Here is an 18,790-nt window from a genome sequence, read left to right on the forward strand (position 1 = left end):
CTTCGTTTTTTTATGTATGAAGAAAAAGTCAGGGCTGTTCAGATAGCATTATCTTTATACATCTTTATTGGTGTAGTATATTAATAAGGAAAGAGTCGGAGTTATGTTCTGTGTCATCGGGAAGCAATGAATGTAGACAGTCCTTTTTGAGTGTTTGAATATATTCTTAGGTCAGAACACACAAAGCTCTTACCCTTTTTTCACACTTCACGCGGTTCTTTTAACTTACTTTCCTTCACAAACTGTTTTTTCTTTTACTTTTTGTATCAAATCCGAGAGTTTAACCTAATAGAGATATGAACCCTCGCACAATATTAGCCGAAATGATCCAGTGTTGGGGTAACAAAATTTAGAATAAAAAACATTCATCCATTTATCCGCAAGAGGATGTATATGACAAGAAAAATGGTAAAATATTAGTGACTTTAGCAGGTTTTAATTTTATAATTTATTTGCTAGACAAAGTAGAGATAGCAAAAGTTTATGCCAAGATTAGCTTCAGAACAAACAAATATTTGGAAAAAAAACATGGTTCCTCGCGGAACTAAAACATATAAACTTAACTTATAAATAATTTTAATCTCCTCCCTAAACAATCTTCTAATCCCACTTTAATACCAATATCTCATGACCAAAAATTAGTTTATTACAACTAAGAAAGAAGAAAACATGAAAAAGAATTACTATATACGCGAATATTGAAAACAAAAAAGCAGGACCATGAATGGGTTACACACAGGGTACTCCACATTTATGGTCTTACAAGATCAGCATATAGATTCTTTAGCCATTCTTTTAGAACAAAATCTTCTTATGCGAGTATATGTTTTGGGGAAGCACCGTCTTTGCTTTATGGTATTATTTTAAAATTTTATTAATAAATACATATTTTTTTCCTTCTAATTTTATTGGGTGGGTGACAAATGATGGATAAATATATTCTAGAAGTATTCAGCTTATGAGTTATTCCAGTTCACACATACTATATTCAATTCTCAGCATTTAGCATAACAAAAAAACGATTCGGTATATTTCAGAAGAGAATTAACCGAGCGGAATAATTGGTAGATAATATACCCCGACTCCCTTATTTCATTAACACGCGTCAAGCAGAATAAAGTACTCACAAAGTTGTTTATCTACTAATTTACTGTCATTACTAGAGCTAGAGGTCTTTTGTTTATGTTTTTGCCGTATGTGAAATAAGGTAAACTGAAAAAAAAAAAGTAACTGATTATAATAATAAAACGAGTATTAACTTTTATCTCTCCTCCCCATCGTGAAAGACCAAGATTCATTTCTCAAAATCCAAGAAAATTTCTTAGGCTTGTCGTTGCCGTTTATAGGTTATGAGATTGACCACTATAAACTGCAATGGGTACTGTTTACCAATCCGTTCCATTCAAATGTCTCTCTCTTCAGACATCTGTCCCATTGCATGTAAGAGGGAAGAGAGAGAGAAGGAAACAGACAAAAGCCAAAAAAAAAAAAAAACCAGAGATAAGACTCTATCTTGAAGAGAGTGAGAGACAGAGAGAGATAAGGTTTTTTGTTTCCTTCTTTAACAGATTCGTCGTCCTCTCCTTCTCTTCTCTTCTCTTCTCTTCTCCTCTAAATCTAAATCCTTCTCCCCGAATATATCTCCCCCTTTTGTTCTTTCTTTTTTGGTAATTTACTTTTATTTCTCCTCTCGATTTGGTCAAAACCCTAGATTTGTTTTCCAAAAGTGTATCTATAAATGAATAACTTTCCTCTTCTCCTTCGATTATAAATATATATTCTCTCTCTGGTTTCTCTACTTACCCTAAAGCCTCAGATCTAACTCAAAAGCTTCGAAGTCTCATCCGTTTCAAACATCTTTCATATGTTCGATCTCTAATCTCACTATTCGTGTCGGTAAGGTAAGAGGGTCACGAGTGAGTTTTGGGACAAATTTTAAAAGAGAAACGCATAGAAACTGACAGAAGAGAGTGAGCACACAAAGGCACTTTGCATGTTCGTTGCTTTTGCTTCTCTTGCGTGCTCACTGCTCTATCTGTCAGATTCCGGCGGCCGATTCGTTTCGGTCCGTTCACGTTTTCTTCTTCTAAAATTGTGTTCCCATCTCTCTCTCTCTTGTGTTCTTTATCTCTCCAAAGGTAAGTAGATACGATCTTGATATCTATATTGAAGCTTGTTCTTGTTTTGCCATCGATTTGGTTTCCAATTGCATGCGAGTTTGCCTTTTGTTTTTTCCTTTGTTGAACTTAATATTTTATGAGATCATTAGTATCGAAACCTTAATCTATGAGTTTAAGGCGTGGTTAAGTGAGATTAACATGGGACCATTAACGTTAACCTAGTTTTTCCTTAGGCTGGTCCTAACTCTTTTGAATCTTCAATGTGTCTCGATCGAAGTAAATATTATATGGTTATCTTTTCCTTTCTTTCTTTTTTGGTTTCTCATTCGCAGATTTAATCCGTGATATGGACTTTTGATTCATAACTATGTGTAGATATATTATTTGCTTCATATGATCATATCTATGTGTATAGTCATGGATCTTGCAATAGTACTGTTCATGAGTCAAATTGTTGTTGATTAGTCGTTTGTTTTACACATATTATTTATATTGTATGCTCTCGTACATTTTGATTCCGTTTATATAATTATGTTTCTAATTTAGGCTAATATACATAGCTTAATGTGGTTGTACTACATATAGATGGTATCTAATTTATATATCATCGATTCCATGTGATCACGTTGTGAATCTTGCGAGAATATTCTTGTGGGTTTGTTTCTTCATTTAAGAACATGTTCTTTGCATCCAATACTCAAAATGACTTAAAAATTAAAAAAATTGTTTGAGAGTTTTTCCACAACCTTCTAGTAATTTTGAACCTGATAAGTAATTTTAGATCTAGGAAGCGATTTGTAGATCTATTTGTGAAGAAGGAATTTATAGTACTTGAAGTGTTTCGTCACTAGTTTGCAAAGATGATTATATGTGATTCTTTTCTGACTTGAATGACTTTCAGTTTTTTTTTTCTTATATCTAAAGTAAACACTCCAAAATTTTCATTTTAGTTATATTTATGGCAGGTATAAAAGAAAATATTGGGATTTTTTTCAGTGAAGAGCTGATTAATTTTCTGAATTGGTAGATGTATCTTGTCATGCATTGTGTTCTCTTTTTGTCATGTTTTCTCTTTTGTTCCCTTTTTCCAGTGTTTTCAAACCAAAGAAGCCATATGACATATTTAGGTATGATCTTACTATCATTGGTCATATTTGGCCTTTTAGTTTCTTCAAGACAAGGATAGTACTTTCTCGATACTTGTGAAAGGTGTCACCATTAACCATTTATTGGTAAACCTCAAGTAGGTTGAGGTTGAGCTTCTCAAATTAGTCTAAAATGATATGAGTGAGATGGAAAATGTCTCATGACATCAAAAGTAAATATGTAAATGGAATAGATATGGTTTTGCAGAGCACTTATGTGTTGCATTACACTAATGTTACAAGATGTCACCAAAGCTCGTTTTTTTTTGGCAGGTTACATTTGTATGGGAAACTATGAGTCACATGGTGCAGTTTTGTTGAGCTAGGAAGGCAAAATTGAGGAGGCTTGAACATAAGTTTGAATGTAAGGTGTCATCAATGGTTCTGGTGTGAGCAAGGACAATCCGTGAGTATACTTGTGATAATGTATCTGTTTATGTTTATTCTGTTTTAGGTGTGGATGATCTTTAACGTATTTTTCGACGCAGCCCGATGCAAATTTTGAAGCGAAGTTATTGAGATCAAAGCTGTTTTTCCGTAGCTTATTTATATTTTATATGATGCTGATTAAGAGTTTTTGTGCTTTGGTTAATCAATTAATTGTCGCGTGTGTCACATTTATGTGGTCATATATGTGTTTGTTCTAGGCTAGAGTCGGAGAGTAAAAAGTGCTTGACTTATTATATGGTTAGTACTTAGTAGGTTCTGAATGAGATTATTGGTCTACAAGTCCACTGCAGGAATACCATAATAATCAATTGGTCACATGTAATTGGAATTGAATTTTTGAATCCGGAATGTGTCAAATTGGAATTGAAATCTAAATCCTGAACATGTCTAAGCTAAGTGGAAGGAATTTGAGTATGTACCGATATAAAGAAAACGTTGTGTGATTGTGTCAAAAAGAAACATATCCTAGCGATTGGCTCTTCTTTGGTATGCCTCATATATTAGTTTCTTGTTTTTTTAATGTCAAAATATTGCTTTAGTTTTTTTTAATCTCTTAGTTAGTTGGAAGAAATAATATCCTTATATCAATTGATTATATGCAAATTTGCATTGCAGATTTTAATTAAAGAGTGTAGTTTTTAAGTTAAGCATATGTAGTTAGAGTTTGCTGTACTCTCTAATCGGCCATTTCAAACAATACAAAAGTCAAAGAAGGTTTTATCAATGTCAGGATGAAATAACAAAGAAGTCAAAACATGCTAATTACATATTTTAATTGCTCCTTCAAACTTTACCATAGAAAATATCTTCTCCTTTAGCTGCTTATCGTATAGAAGTCTGACTTTGCCTTGTCAGTAACACGTAATATATTAACTGATGTTTTTAGAAACCGATACAGATGATTAATCCAAAATTAGCATTGTTTAATTTTTGGCTTTCACCGACTAGTTCATGTGTGGCCAATCACTGATCACACTTTTTATACTATTATTTTTGTTCCTAGCAGTCAAGTCAATGATGTCACTGTAAGGTTTTCTTTAAACGTATTTCAGATTCTTTGAAATTGTGAGTAAGTTGTTTGGAAATTTCTTTTCTTTAATGATAACGGATATACTATACATAAAATGCAGATATCCAAAATAATCTAGCCCAATGCTGGGCACATTAAAAAAAAAAAAAAAAAAAAAAAATTTGGAGCCAAAAATTAAACCAAGTCTCAATGAAGAAAGGTTAAGTACGTATGAACCAATGGTCAGCCGTACTAACCGTTTTTATCCACTTTATCGCTGTCGTTTAAAAGGAGTAGGATCCTTGAAACGAGAGCCGGTTTAGGGCTGACATATCACAGAACGTGTTTAAAAAAATAATTTGTGGTACTTAACCATCTAAATTAGGGAGCCAAATATCATATTAGAGAATAGAGATTCACTACTTTCAAACACATTTTTCTTTTTGTATAATGTATTTCCGTTTATACGTGAATTTATTTAAAAAACGTTATTGGTTAGTATCTTAACCCCATAAAAAGGGAGTACTTCAAAGTTCAAACCTTTTAATCTCTATAAAATGGTTCCCTAGCTAAGCCTACACCATAGTCATTAGCCGATTGTTTGCTTTATGTAATTAAGGTGAATTTGCTATGTTTAACCTATAAGAACATACTAATTAAGTAGTCACAGTGGCAAAATAGTTTAATAGCGAAACGAACTTTTCGCGATTTGACTAAAATATATTTTAAGTTCGCGTGTTAATGTGTTAATCTATAGAAGCTATAGTCTTTTGTTCCTGTGAACATATTTTAATAAAACTTTAGTAATTAACTTTTACAAATTCCATAATTTCCATTGACGAGTCTTTTGTGATTTTAAAAATCTTGAGGTGATGGAGACAATTATAAAGGTAACATGTACCAGAATCTATTCTTGCAAAGTATTCTTTCAGAAGAAAATATCTAACACAAAGAAAGAAACATGGAGGAGTCGAGCAAGAGTACTCTTGTTTGGTCAGAGAATTACGAGTTCCAAGAATTTCCGTTGATCGACCTTAGAGAGATCTCGACCGTCCATGACGATGTGGCAATCATATCCATCTCACAAGGAGACCAAGCGGCGAGATATCACCGCATAATGTTAGAGCTCACCGCCTTTTCTTTCTTCGACCGCCCGGAGACACCAGAGACCTTCCTTGGGGTTTTCCTCGAACAAGAAGAAGAAGAAGAAGATGATGATCTTTTACTCGGAGGAGTATGTCAAAGGCCACGGCTAGCTCTTGGTAAGACTCGACGTAGAAGAGATCCTCCTCCTCGTGTATCTCGTCGATCCTCACAGGTATCTAGACCGATTTATCTCCGCCATAGGTTTCTGCCACAGTCACGGAAACAATCTTCTTCTCGACGCCAACGTTAATCTAAGCACTCTTATTCCGGATATGTTTGCGTGTGTGTGTGTGTGTTAGTAAATATCGTAATAATGGGATGTGCTATATGAAGTCCGAAGCCTAAAGGCATTGGTGTGCTGTTTATATACAATGGCAAGCGAACATCTTATTTATGGGAACGTATAATGTAACAGAAGAAGAAGATATTGCTTTACATGTTTATCTAAATTTCTGGTATAACAACAATAACCGGGAAATTTGTGTAGTGTACCACTTGCCGGTTAATAAGCTATCAATCTCTTTCTCTATGTTACTATAACAGGTGAACCGTAGATTTAAGCCGCAAGCAACTTCTTGATGTCCTTCTGCGACATATCAAAACAAGAAGATTGTTTAGGAGTATTAAACCGATCAAGAACCAAACCGGAAACAACTGAACCAAGATTCAAGATTGAAGAAGAGTTTTGAAATCGGTACCTCGATTTGGAAAGGAGAAGTCGTGGGAGGGTACCTCTCGACGACTTTGCCCTTTTTGTCAACCAAGAATTTCTCAAAGTTCCATTTGATGATATCACCAAGGAATCCACCAGCACTAGATTTTAAGAACTTGTAGATTGGAGCTGTAGTTGGTCCATTAACATCAACCTAGTATATTAAAAACTTATCAAGATTATATTCAAGGGATCCCTCTCTGATCTGGAAAACAATGAACATTGTTTTAGCATTACCTTATCGAATATAGGGAACTCAGCTTTGAATCGTGTACAAGCAAATTGCTTGATCTCAGGGTTTGATCCAGGCTCTTGAAATCCAAATTGATTGCAAGGGAAAGCTAGAATCTCAAATCCTAAATATGAGAAACACACAAAAAAAAAAAAAAAAAAGAGACAAGGTCATCATCATCATAATCAATGTGTTACCTAATTCTAGTGGGGATAACATATACAAAACCTTAACTATGAAAAGCTTACCTTGGTTCTTGTACTTTTCGTACAGATGTGAAAGCTCTGAGTAATTTGATGATGTCAAACCACTGTAATAGTAAAAAAAAAAAAAAAAATTATTTCAATTTCAGATGCAAAAGTTAAGTTAAGAAATAGAATTCGAAGAAACTATCGCACCATCTTGAAGCGACGTTAACGATCAGAAGAGGTTTGCCTTTAAATTTGTCCAGAGATACATCTTTCCCATCTATGTCCTGTCTCAATTATTTTCATATATACAGATTTTAGTGACGAGGATGTTTTCACTTGTACTTTCAGATGTCAGTGAGATTATATAGAATATTTGATGGCAACAAAACAGAATAGATAAAAACCTAAAGCTACTTATTCAGATAAAGAAACAGAAACAGAAACAGAAACGTACCTTTACAGTGAAATCGTGAACAGTCTTCTCTGCAGAAGCTCTTGCATACACACTACGGAAATTTCTTGATTTGACTAGAAGTCCATGATTATTCGAAGATTTCAGGGAAACCCCATTTCTCAGATTCCGAGAATTCGATGTCCTCGTGGTAAGTTTCAACGAAGGGGGGAGAAAAGCCGAAGAATTTGGAGGTGGGCTTGCAACGAAACCATTGGAGATATATGAGAATGATGCGTAAGATGAAGCCATTATAGAAGCAGAGAATAACAAGAAAGAGTACTACTACTTGGTTCTACAATTTATACAAAGAAGTGTTACACAAATTAGGTTCTTAGCCTAATTAACAAACAACAACGTTTAGCAGCATCATTTATTATAACATGATGCTTCTTCAGGAAATTTTAAAAAAATCCATAGCTACAACTTTTTTGCACACACACACACACACAATTCCATATCATGCGGTCCTAGTATAAACACGTTTTCGATATTATATTCACAAAATTTTGTATATAATAAAATGGTATTTAAAAAAAAATGAAATGGAAAAGCTGAGCGGTGCCAAAAGCTTATATGGGGTTTGGTGAAGGACTAGTCAAAGCTTATCATGCAACGCCGTTGCAAATAGGCAATTTTATACCAACTTTGTGAACCACGAGTTAGGTTGAATAGGGAACCCAAACCTACATACTATTTGGATTAGACGCAGACTAACTTACTAGTTTACAGACCTTATAGAGAATATCAAAACTGGTGTATGGAACCAAGAATCATCATTCTTTTTTCTTGCATTATAAAAATAAAATAAATTGTCTAGAGGTTATCTAAGACGAGTTTGTTGATCGAATTTTCGGGTATAGGTTATGTCGCACTTAGTTGTGAAGCAGATTGATACCAAAGTGGTTTATAATACCAATAGTGTTTTGTATTGGAGATGGTAGTTGTGTCTATCCTATGTGGGTTGCATTTATTGCTTGCACATGTCTCGTTGGACCCTGTCTGAAAGAAATAGTAAGTTACCGTTCATACAACTGAAAACTTTGAACATGTTACATAACAATGCAAACATATAAGCGCTTATAATTAAAATTTACACTTTCTATACTATCTAATCTAAGTAAGTTTAGAGAATTTAATGAACACACAAGACATCTGATTGATCAATCCCAACTGAAATTTTGCGGTTTTAAAGAAATATACAACTTAGTTAAAGGCCAAATCCACAAAATCATACGAGTCATCAAGTTAAGACAATTATTGTATTAGTGTTAATTAAGTAAAACAATAGAGGCCGTGTGGGTGTGTTGTGTTGGCGAGTAAAGGGAGAAGGAAACGAAACAACGAAACTCTTGAGGAACTTTTGTTGCTTCTTCTTCTAAAGGCAAAAACAAAAACAGACTTTTTCTCATATATTTTCAGGGGAGAGATACAATCTGAATTTTGATCCCAAAATCAAAACTTTCTTCTTCTTCCTCTAATCACTCCGATCAAGGGTCTCTCCTACCTAAAAGGTCCTGCCTTTATCAAGCCAGAAATGTGAGAAACCAAGCTTCTCATCACGCACTTCGTTTGATCCATCGAATTGGTTTGATATCCAATTTTTGTTACAGCTGTGTTTAAACTCTAATCGTTTCAATTCAAAACCACTTTGTTTTTGGTTTCGATTTCTGTTTGTAGATTGATTTATGTTTGTAGCTCTTTAGATTGAGATCTCACAGGTCCATTGTCAGAATTATATTTTATCTTTGTATATTGTTTTAAGATTCTGATGGATTTGGGTAATTTATTATCTGAGCAAGAATCGTTTTTTTTTTTTTTGATTGATGAAGAAATGTGCAATCTTTTTGCTTTGCAGAAAGAGAGAGAGAGAGAGAGAGAGAGATGGGTATATACCTTAGTTCTCCAAAAACAGATAAGTTTTCAGAAGATGGGGAAAATAATAAACTCAGATATGGTTTGTCCTCTATGCAAGGTTGGCGTGCGTCCATGGAAGATGCGGTGAGTGTAATATCATAAAGTTTAAACCTTTCTTTTTTCAGGCATGTTTTGTCTCTTTACTGATTCAAAAATTGTTTCAAAACTTTGGTAGCATGCTGCAATTCTTGATCTCGATGAGAACACTTCCTTCTTGGGTGTCTATGATGGCCATGGAGGTAAGAAAAATTGAACCTTTGGGGTTTAAACTTGTATTTAGAGCTTAAGCCAACTACAGATTGAAGACATCAATATAGCTGAACCTTTTTGGTGGTTATTGTTCTTGTACAAGCTTCCTTCTTTCTGTTTATGGAATGTCAAATGATTTTGGCTTGTGTGGTTGTAGGTAAAGTTGTTTCAAAGTTCTGCGCCAAGTATCTACACCAGCAGGTTCTCAGTGATGAGGCATATGCAGCTGGAGACGTAGGAACTTCTCTTCAAAAGGCGTTTTTCAGGTAACTAAATTTTAGAGCAACAAGAGTCTGTGTGACTGTGTCTATTTGAAGTTCTGCTTATAAGTGTTTGTTCTTTTTTCGCTGTGGTTATCATAGAATGGATGAGATGATGCAAGGACAAAGAGGATGGCGAGAGTTGGCTGTACTCGGTGACAAAATCAATAAGTTCAGCGGAATGATTGAAGGGTTGATATGGTCACCAAGGAGCGGGGACAGCGCTAATAAACCCGATGCTTGGGCTTTTGAGGAAGTAAATCTTCCCACCTGCTAATTTTCAGTCTCACTTTTTCTATCACTGAGCAAAAGTAAAGTTAGATCTAAGACTTGTGCTTATGTTGTCTACACAGGGTCCTCATTCTGATTTTACTGGACCTAATTCTGGGAGCACAGCATGTGTAGCTGTTATTAGAAACAAGCAGCTATTTGTTGCAAATGCAGGGGACTCACGTTGTGTGATATCCAGAAAGGGTCAGGTAAAATTCTGCAGTTGTTAGGCCTTTTGATTAAGTCTTTTTGGCGTCTTTATTAAAAACGTGTGGTCTCTGTCTACAGGCTTACAATCTTTCTAGAGATCATAAACCAGATCTTGATGCTGAGAAAGAAAGGATATTAAAAGCTGGTGGCTTTATTCATGCTGGGCGAGTCAACGGAAGCTTGAATCTAGCAAGAGCTATTGGTAACTTCTTGATCGCACAATGCAGCTTGTTTACATGCAATCTTTGATTTGAGCTGCTCTTCGTCTCTTTACAGGTGACATGGAATTTAAGCAGAACAAGTTTTTGTCATCTGAAAAGCAAATTGTTACAGCCAGTCCAGATGTAAACACTGTAAGTGGTCTAATACCGGTTCTCTTTCTACTGAAACATCTTCTATAACATTTTGAGTTATTTCTTCTGAAACATCGCCTAAAACATTTTGAGTTCTTCTCTTCAGGTTGAACTCTGTGATGATGATGATTTCCTTGTTCTTGCCTGCGATGGAATTTGGTAAACATCATTTTGAAAAAGTTTTGATATTGTTCTCCAAACAAGATCATTTCTTGATTGTGATATTGATACATTTGTCTTTGTTCATCTCATATCTGCAGGGATTGCATGACAAGCCAACAACTCGTTGATTTCATACATGAACAATTGAATTCAGTAAGCTAACTTGATTTGGCTTCGTTTGGATTAAAAGTTTTTCTTCCACTCTCTCCTTTTCTGGATTCTACAGTTTCTTTCTTTCCATTGGTAACATTCAGGAGACCAAACTCTCGGCAGTATGTGAAAAGGTTCTCGATAGATGTCTGGCTCCAAATACCGCAGGTGGTGAAGGCTGTGATAACATGACCATGATCTTGGTTCAATTCAAGAAGCCTGTTCAGTCCACGGAACTAACTCACTTAGAAACTGAACCAAAACCAGAACCAAGCCAAGCCGAAGCGAAACATGATCACCCGAGCACATCAAACTAGCCCCATCCTCAAGAGTCACGGAAGATGGCTGGCATCTAGATCTAGTAATTCGGTTCAGATTGTAAATCATTTTGGAAGACATTGTTATATATCACAACCTGACGTTTCTGGGGATTTTAGTATTCCATTTCCTCCGTGTGCAGACTTTTGTCTCAGGAGCTCCCACAATGCAGTAGGAATAATTGATGTGAAATTGTTGTTGGCCTTAAAGAACATATCATCATCATGTAAATAAACAAATCAATATGACATTTACACAACGCTATGTTTTTGTACACTTCACATGGACATAAAGCTTCACTTAGTGCGTAGAGCTCTACTTTGTATTAGCTGTGTAAAATGTCAAGCTCTATTAGGGAGCTGTTCGTATGTTCCTGTATTGGGGCTAAAACCACCGGTCACCATTGTCTGGTACACAGCGTAAGCGTGCTCAGGTTTTCCAGACAAACTGTATCCGCGGATCAGAGCGTTAAAAGTAAAAACATTCGGTTCAAGACCCACTCTTTGTATCTCATTGTAAATCTTCCCAGCTTCTTCCACCATTCCGGCAATACCCAGATTCAGAATCAAGGAGTTGTAAGTGTAGAGATCAGGGGTGATTCCTCTGCTGTTCTTCATCTCGTTGTAAAGTACAAGAGCTTCTTCAAGTCTTTGAGATTTTCCAAGTCCGTTGATAATGAGATTGTAACATACTACATCAGGATTGAGGCCAGACTCCTTCAGCTCCCTGAAGTAACGCAAGCCTTCATCCACTCTTCCGACCATACAAAGGCAATCTACTAGAACTGAGTAAGTCTTGAGATCCGGTCTTACTCCCTCTTTTACCATCCTTTTGAACAACGCACACGCTGCATCAGCCTCACCAGCTTTTCCAAACCCGTTAATGAGAATGTTGTAGATAGCACAGTTTGGCCTGCAACCGTAATCCAACATTTCTTCAAAGAGTTGTTTTGCTTCATATAATCTTCCTGACTTAGAGAGGCCATCGATAAGGGGACCATACGTGCAGGCAGTTGGGGAGAAGTCACGATCACTGATAAGGTCGTAGTATAAATCAAGAGCCTCGTCCACATTTCCTGCCTTCACGAGCCCTGACATGACAATGTTGTGAGTTATTATGTTTGGTTCGCACTCATGGGCTGACATCTCTTTGTACATCCCAAAGAGTTCTTCTATTTTTCCTGATTTGCCATAAGCATCAAGCAAGAAGTTGTAGGTAGAAACATCTGGGATGCAACCAGTGCTCTTTACCAGTAGGAACACGTCCTGTGCTATTTCAATCATATCAGCTTCAAGAAGCCCACCAATTAACAGATTATAGGTCGGAACTTTGGGTTGGACACCAAGATCTTTAGTGAATTTCTCGAATAAAGTTCGAGCACCTGAGGCGTTACCATGTTTAAAAGAATATCTGATTAATGGCACCAAGATCGATTCACCATCTTGGCAAATCCCATTAGCTACCAATCTCTCAGAAAATGAAACGGCGTGGTCTAATCCAGCTTCAGCCAAGATAGAACCCATCAAGTCTTCCCAGAAAAGACTGGCTGGTTGGTCTTCACAATTGTAAAGAAAGTTGGCGATGATTTTGTAAGCATCTTCGATTAAACCGGCCTTGACAACACCTGGGAGAAGAGTGCAGAGGGTAACAAAATCAGGGTACACCAGTTTCTTCATCTGGTGGAAGAAACACATTGCCTCTTTGACTTGACCATTCTTCACCAAACCAAAGATAATCGTATTGTAAGTAAAAACATCTGGGATACAACCCATGTCCATCATCTGGAACAACATCTTTATGGCTAGAGTCACCTCGTCGTTTTTGCAAAGACAATCAAAGAGAGTGTTGAAAGTTATTGTGTTAGGTGGACAACCTTTCTTCGTCATCCCCTCGAACAACTCAATCGCCTCTTGAATTTTTCCAGTTTTGCCTAAACCTGCGAGCAATGTGTTGTAAGTCACAACTGTAGGCCTGAGCTTCAATTCCTTCATTCTTAAAAACATCTTCCACGCCTCATCTACTCTATCAGCTTTGTAAAGTGTATTGATCAAAGAATTAACAACAATAACATCAGGTTCACAACCGTTCTCTACCATCTCAGAAAGCAGCTTGATGGCTTCGTCTATCTCCCCAACCTTACTATAGCACTTCATCATCATGTTATAGGTTACTGAATCAGGGGTTAGCCCTATATCTTTCAATCCATAGAAGATTTGCTTTGCTTCTCGGTCCTTTCCTGCTTTAGCTAGACTGTAGAGAGACGCATTACAGGCCACAATGTTCGGAGCTATTCCTTTGGTTTTCATCTTCTCAAAGGTCTCAAGAGCACTGACGGAATCTCCAGACTTTCCATAGTAATCAATGAAAACAATGTACGTATAGGCAGTAGGCGTAACACCAAGTAACTCCATATTACCAAAAAGTTCAAGAGCATCATCCAACCTGTGAACTCTTAGAAGACCACAAATCAACGTGTTGTATGTGTGGAGGTTCGGTAAGATACCTTGGTCCCTCATCACATCCAATGTATCAAAAGCTTCACCAAAATTACCAGCTTTGCAGAGAGCATCCACAAGAATGGTAAAGGTAACAACGTCAGGTACATGACCATCCTTCTCCATTTCACTCCAAAACTGCTTCACTGAATCCAAATCTCTGTTATCACTAAACCTATCCAGCAAAGTAATGTAAGTAACACGATCCGGTTTGTGTCTTCCTGTTTTCATCTTTTCGAAAACCTCCTTAGCACAATCGAGCTTCCTAGCAGTACACAGAGCATCAATAAGGACAGTGTAAGTAACTACATCAGGTCCACATCCTTCATCATCCATTCTCTTCAGTATTTCATATGCCTCATCAATCTTCCCCGCCCTACCAAGCACCCGAATACATATTGTAAACGTGTACACATTCGGCTTTAACCCCAAAGTCTCCATCTCTTTAAGTAAACCCATCACAGATTCAATATCCCTTCTTTTCCCTAATCCTACCATAAGTGAAGAGTAAGTCTGCAAGCTAGGCCTAAAACCTTCCAAGATCATTCTACTATAGACCTCCATTGCCTCTGTGCAAAACCTAGACTTAAGCAGAAGATGGATCAACCCATTGTACGAATAAGCATTCAACACAAAACCAAACTCTCTCATCTTCCGAAGCGCATAAGGTGACTGCCTCAATCCACCCTTCACAGAAAGACTCTTGAAAATAGTTAAGTAAGTATTAGTATCCCTCTTTATAATCCTCTTCTGCATCAAATCAAACACATAAGCCATTTCCTCAACTCTTCCATCAACCCTCAAAGCTTCAAGCATGTAGTTACAAGTCTCAGTAGTATGAACCAAATTCAACTTCCCAGCCAATGATTTGAAATACGAAAACTTGGAATCAGTATCAGGAAACGACATTAAAACCCTTGTTACTTCACTCGATGACAAATCAGATTTCAAAGCCTTGCCTATCATGGAAGCCGAAAAATCCGAACTTTTCATGGAGACTACACTAATAACACTACTACATCTCATACTCTTCTTTCTCCAGTGTTTCTTCCGAGACCCAATCTTCAAAGCGTGGAACTTTAACCCTCCAGTAAGCAAATTATCGCGTCTCCAACAACATTTTGCTTTGATGTTACTAACCAGACAAGCATCACCGATTGTAATATCACCACACAGACTCGTCGAGCAGAGTAACGCGGCCATTTTGAAGATAAGCCAAGCGCAAAGGTAAGCAATTCCCCGGCAGACAAAATAGAGAGATTAGATTAACGATGATGATTGATCACATTTGAAGTGGCGAAGATGTAACTAACAAAACAGAAGGAGAGAAAAGTAGAACATTCTGATAGGGTTGCTCCGTTCACCGGCGAAAAAGCACGACGGAGTTGATTTCAGTGAACGGGAGATTTTCGAAGCAAAATAAAAAAGACTTGCCGAGACCGAGAGGATAAAATCAATCAGTGTGTGACTTGCTCCACTCGATCCTTACCGTTTTGCTTCCCTCCCAAAATATCTTCAGGCCCAATTTAGGCCCATTATTATAGGCTTAATAAACTTAACGATAGCCCAAAACCTTCTTAATTACTTTTTATAACATAGCGACAACACCTTACGGGTGCCGACAAGAACCGCCTCAATCAAAATTGGGCCAAAGTCCAGAAGCGAAGACCAGTAACACAAACACATATAAAAATAAGAAACGGGGGTTTGATAAGTGAATCTAAATCTAGGGTTTCGTCATAATCTGACTGCGGCAGCGAGAAGCGTTGATCAAGGATTCAATGGGGGAACAAGTTGACAAGAAGTTCACATGGGTGATTAAGAATGTTTACTCTTTGCAGTCGGAGAATATATATTCTGATATATTCGTGATCGGTGGATGTAGATGGTAAGAAGACAAGTTGTTTGTTCTTTCTTTCTTTTTTGTTTTAGTTTTGTTTTGTATTTGTCCTTCCAATTTTAGGTTATCAATGACTCTTTTTCGCTTGCAGGCGCCTTGTGGCAGCATATTCCAAGGGAATTATATTTAATGACGCTCTGTCTCTGTATCTGACGGTTGCTGATGTTGAGTCTTTGCCTTCTGGATGGAGTAGACACGCAGAGTTTTCTTTTACTGTAGTGAATCAAAGTTCTGAAGAACACTCCCAACTGCAAGATGTCTTTCGTGATTTTACAGAAACAGAAGGGTGGTTTGATGACAAGACTCCTGTCTGTGGTTTTGCATCCAGCTTTCCCCTTGGAAAACTTGATGCTAAATATGGTGGGTTTATACTGAATTATCAAGTCAAGGTTGTTGCAGAGGTGAAAGTTCTTGAAGCTATCGGCAAGTCTATCGAGGACACTACTACTACTACTACTCCTCCACCAGTAGAGGAGGAAGCTTTCACTAGTGTCTACGGGTTTCCAGTTACTCCGTCAGAGGTGGAACTTGTGACTCGCATGTTTGAAAACCACCCGGACGTTGCATCAAAGTGGAGACTTGAATATATCCCAAATACGAAGAGAGGACACATGTATAGCATAATCGACTTGATTGAGACTCTTGAAAAGCCGCTTCAAGATATCTCAATGTCTTATTTAGCTACTGCACGTTACTCAATGGTGTTCCACAAATCTGCTGGACTTCAGTTGGATTGGGTGGAGAAGAAGCTGAATGAGGTGATCGAAAAAAAGAAGGAGAAAGAGGGACTAGGACAAGTCGATACTACAACGGTGTTCCTCAAGTATGCTCGACCTCCGTTGGATTGGGTGGAGAAGAAGCTGAATGAGTTCAATGCAGAAAAAAAGATGGAGAAGGAGGAACTAGGACAAGTCGATATTTGAAGCCAAATCTGGCTTAGCAGCCAGCAGCACGCACATATTGTTGTTTCTTTTATTTTTCTAAATAATTCTCCTTAATGGAATAATGTGCTTGGTTTTGCTTTATTTCGTGTTTGTAAAATACGTCACCTTTTAAGTAAGGAACCCAAACTCTGCTTTCTTTTGAAAATCGGACACTTTGGTTTTAACTTTAGATGACAGTTTTGCGACTCTCTCTCTCGAATGTTTTCTCTATTGCACGTTGATATCTTGAATTGGTGTCTGGCCTATTCTTTTTTACGCATATGATAGTTCTTTTTTGATGATGATCCCTACTTGTTAACAATAACATCAACAGCTGTGTATTGTTTGCTCGATGGATCACATGCCATACCCTAGCCCTGAAATGTATTCATTCAAAAGCCAGTTAACGTACATCTTAAACCCACTCAGAGGTGCAACTGCTTCAGCTCTTCGCCTCTTTCTAATCCAGCATGGTGTGTATCTATAATTCTATATTAATGCAGGTTGTTCTGGCATAGTGTTCCAAAGAGTGAGTTCTTCTTGTACATGAAGAGCAGCGACAGTTGGGTGGAATCAATATGGAAGAGCTTCATACACTTGATTAAGCTCAAGTTCTTTCTTCTCATGCTATGACTTATGAAGTAGCTTTCCTCCTAATCAGTTCAGTACCTTTCTTATTACTCTTCCTTTTTTTTTTTTTTTTTCTGTTTGAAATTTTGCAGTTAGCTCCTATTTATCTATCTAGCATCGTGCGAGAAACAGGGATTAGGCTTATTCGTAGAGTTGTTGTTCTACTTCTACAGGCAGCTTGTTCAAGACAGTCGGTTGCTTATTACTTTGTTGCATTTGTACATCAATCTCTAGTTCTGTTCTGTCGTTTAAAACTCTAGGATCGTGTCAGAAGCCATCATCTGATACTTATGTTTATCTTGTTGCGGAGCCTAGAGAGTTGCCGTCGATATGAAGTCAGTAATGTCAGCAGCGGTAAACTTATGAAGGTATTGATAACCTGAGGCAGGTTTCTACACTTGTGTTCTGTAATCTCAAAAAAAAAAAAGATTTCTTCTGAAGTAAGTTACTGTGTTCAGATTTTATGGAGTGCATCACTGGACCCCCAAACATAGTCTCAGCAATCAGTCATTGTCTGATTAAAGTCCCAAGGTGTAATTTCTGTAAGCCATACTCAGAAAAGCAAATTTCAGTTCATCACATCACTGTCGGTAGGTTCTATATCATACATGCAGCAGTGAGGTGGAGTTTGTTTTTTTGCTCTTTTTGTTGTTAAAGTCTGCCCCCAGCATTATTAGTCAATTTATCATGGATGCCATACATTCCAGGTATGGACATTTCAAGAGATCACTGAAGCTAGCCCATCATGATGTTGAAGATTGTTAGCGCCCGGTCTGAGGCTGACATTAACTCAGTATTTTTGTATAGTTTTTTCATCTCATTCATTAGTTTGAAAAACGTTGATTGCACAAGTAAAGAAGAAGATAGTTTGTTTTACCAATGGTAAACGTAAAAATGTTCAGGGGTGTGATTCGATGTATGTGTTTGATCATGAAATTTGAGAACAGGTTTGCTCGATTCTGGACTGATAGGACAGAAAATGTCTGTGAACAGGTTTGAACTTTATAAGGATTCTTCTGAAACATTTGAGAACAGGTTTGCTCTATATACACAGTTTTCTCCATCTGGAAATAAGAGAATGATTTCGGTTTGAAGATGAAAGCCATCTACTAAACTTGAGTATAAGATTATAAATTTCTGAAAACACATACTGCAAAAGTTATTTTTCTAATGTGTTCAACTTATTATAAGCATCGTGTGTGTTTAGGTTCTACTTGCATATGGTGCTTAAATTGACAAATATATATATTTGCATTCCAAGTTTCATGTGGCGGAACGAGGTGTTTAAATGTGTGTTTGACATAAGTTAGTGGATTTTGGTTGCTTATACTTGTTCGGTATCCATTCTCATTTATAAATTTTGACTTTGTTAGAGTTTTGAGTGTTGTATACTCTGCAAGGCAATTCGTCTTGGTGGTATAATGGGCATCCCGACTACACTAGCTTGGAAACCTTACCTGAATAAGTCCGACCGACACAGCCAGGTACCCTTGTATA

The 18,790-nt window shown here is 37.0% G+C and overlaps 5 protein-coding genes and 1 non-coding gene across 9 annotated transcripts; 4 read left to right on the forward strand and 2 right to left on the reverse strand.

The window, feature by feature from the left end:
- Positions 1–1,669: 1,669 nt before the first annotated feature.
- Positions 1,670–3,894, forward strand: LOC104730091 (uncharacterized). Of its 2 annotated transcripts, none has more exons than XR_015574497.1 (3): positions 1,670–3,247; positions 3,539–3,629; positions 3,720–3,894. It is a non-coding gene; the product is annotated as an uncharacterized LOC104730091 (transcript). The 2 variants fall into 2 exon arrangements; XR_015574498.1 differs by having other exon boundaries at positions 2,001–2,138.
- Positions 3,895–5,685: 1,791 nt separating this feature from the next.
- Positions 5,686–6,120, forward strand: LOC147930163 (uncharacterized). Its single transcript, XM_087478820.1, has one exon. It carries the CDS (start codon positions 5,686–5,688, stop codon positions 6,118–6,120), a length of 435 nt encoding a protein of 144 aa, XP_087334946.1.
- A 117-nt stretch (positions 6,121–6,237) lies between these two features.
- LOC104730090 (putative glutathione peroxidase 7, chloroplastic) lies at positions 6,238–8,254 on the reverse strand. The gene is made up of 6 exons (XM_010449179.3): positions 7,460–8,254; positions 7,213–7,289; positions 7,063–7,124; positions 6,820–6,938; positions 6,569–6,736; positions 6,238–6,456 (listed from the first exon to the last, which is right to left on the reverse strand). Exons 1-6 carry the CDS (start codon positions 7,706–7,708, stop codon positions 6,427–6,429), a joined length of 705 nt encoding a protein of 234 aa, XP_010447481.2. The 5' UTR covers positions 7,709–8,254; the 3' UTR covers positions 6,238–6,426.
- A 306-nt stretch (positions 8,255–8,560) lies between these two features.
- LOC104730094 (putative protein phosphatase 2C 60) lies at positions 8,561–11,604 on the forward strand. 3 transcript variants are annotated; one of them, XM_010449186.3, is made up of 11 exons: positions 8,561–8,995; positions 9,315–9,457; positions 9,549–9,612; positions 9,780–9,888; positions 9,985–10,138; positions 10,236–10,361; positions 10,441–10,564; positions 10,639–10,715; positions 10,822–10,874; positions 10,976–11,030; positions 11,132–11,604. In XM_010449186.3, the coding sequence occupies exons 2-11, from the start codon at positions 9,341–9,343 to the stop codon at positions 11,342–11,344; spliced, it is 1,092 nt and encodes a 363-aa protein (XP_010447488.1). In that variant the 5' UTR covers positions 8,561–8,995; positions 9,315–9,340; the 3' UTR covers positions 11,345–11,604. The 3 variants fall into 3 exon arrangements, with proteins under 3 accessions (XP_010447488.1, XP_087334493.1, XP_010447489.1); XM_010449187.3 differs by having other exon boundaries at positions 8,734–9,044; XM_087478367.1 differs by lacking the exon at positions 11,132–11,604 and having other exon boundaries at positions 8,713–8,995; positions 10,976–11,039.
- On the reverse strand, positions 11,544–15,336 carry LOC104730092 (pentatricopeptide repeat-containing protein At4g31850, chloroplastic). Its single transcript, XM_010449184.3, has one exon. It carries the CDS (start codon positions 15,041–15,043, stop codon positions 11,687–11,689), a length of 3,357 nt encoding a protein of 1,118 aa, XP_010447486.2. The 5' UTR covers positions 15,044–15,336; the 3' UTR covers positions 11,544–11,686.
- Positions 15,337–15,453: 117 nt separating this feature from the next.
- LOC104730095 (protein RESTRICTED TEV MOVEMENT 3) lies at positions 15,454–16,853 on the forward strand. Its single transcript, XM_010449188.3, has 2 exons — positions 15,454–15,728; positions 15,832–16,853. Exons 1-2 carry the CDS (start codon positions 15,622–15,624, stop codon positions 16,661–16,663), a joined length of 939 nt encoding a protein of 312 aa, XP_010447490.1. The 5' UTR covers positions 15,454–15,621; the 3' UTR covers positions 16,664–16,853.
- Positions 16,854–18,790: the final 1,937 nt, after the last annotated feature.

The sequence above is a fragment of the Camelina sativa genome, chromosome 12 (genome assembly GCF_030686135.1).
Source record: "Camelina sativa cultivar CO46 ecotype springtype chromosome 12, ASM3068613v1".
NCBI classification, from domain to species: domain Eukaryota; kingdom Viridiplantae; phylum Streptophyta; class Magnoliopsida; order Brassicales; family Brassicaceae; genus Camelina; species Camelina sativa.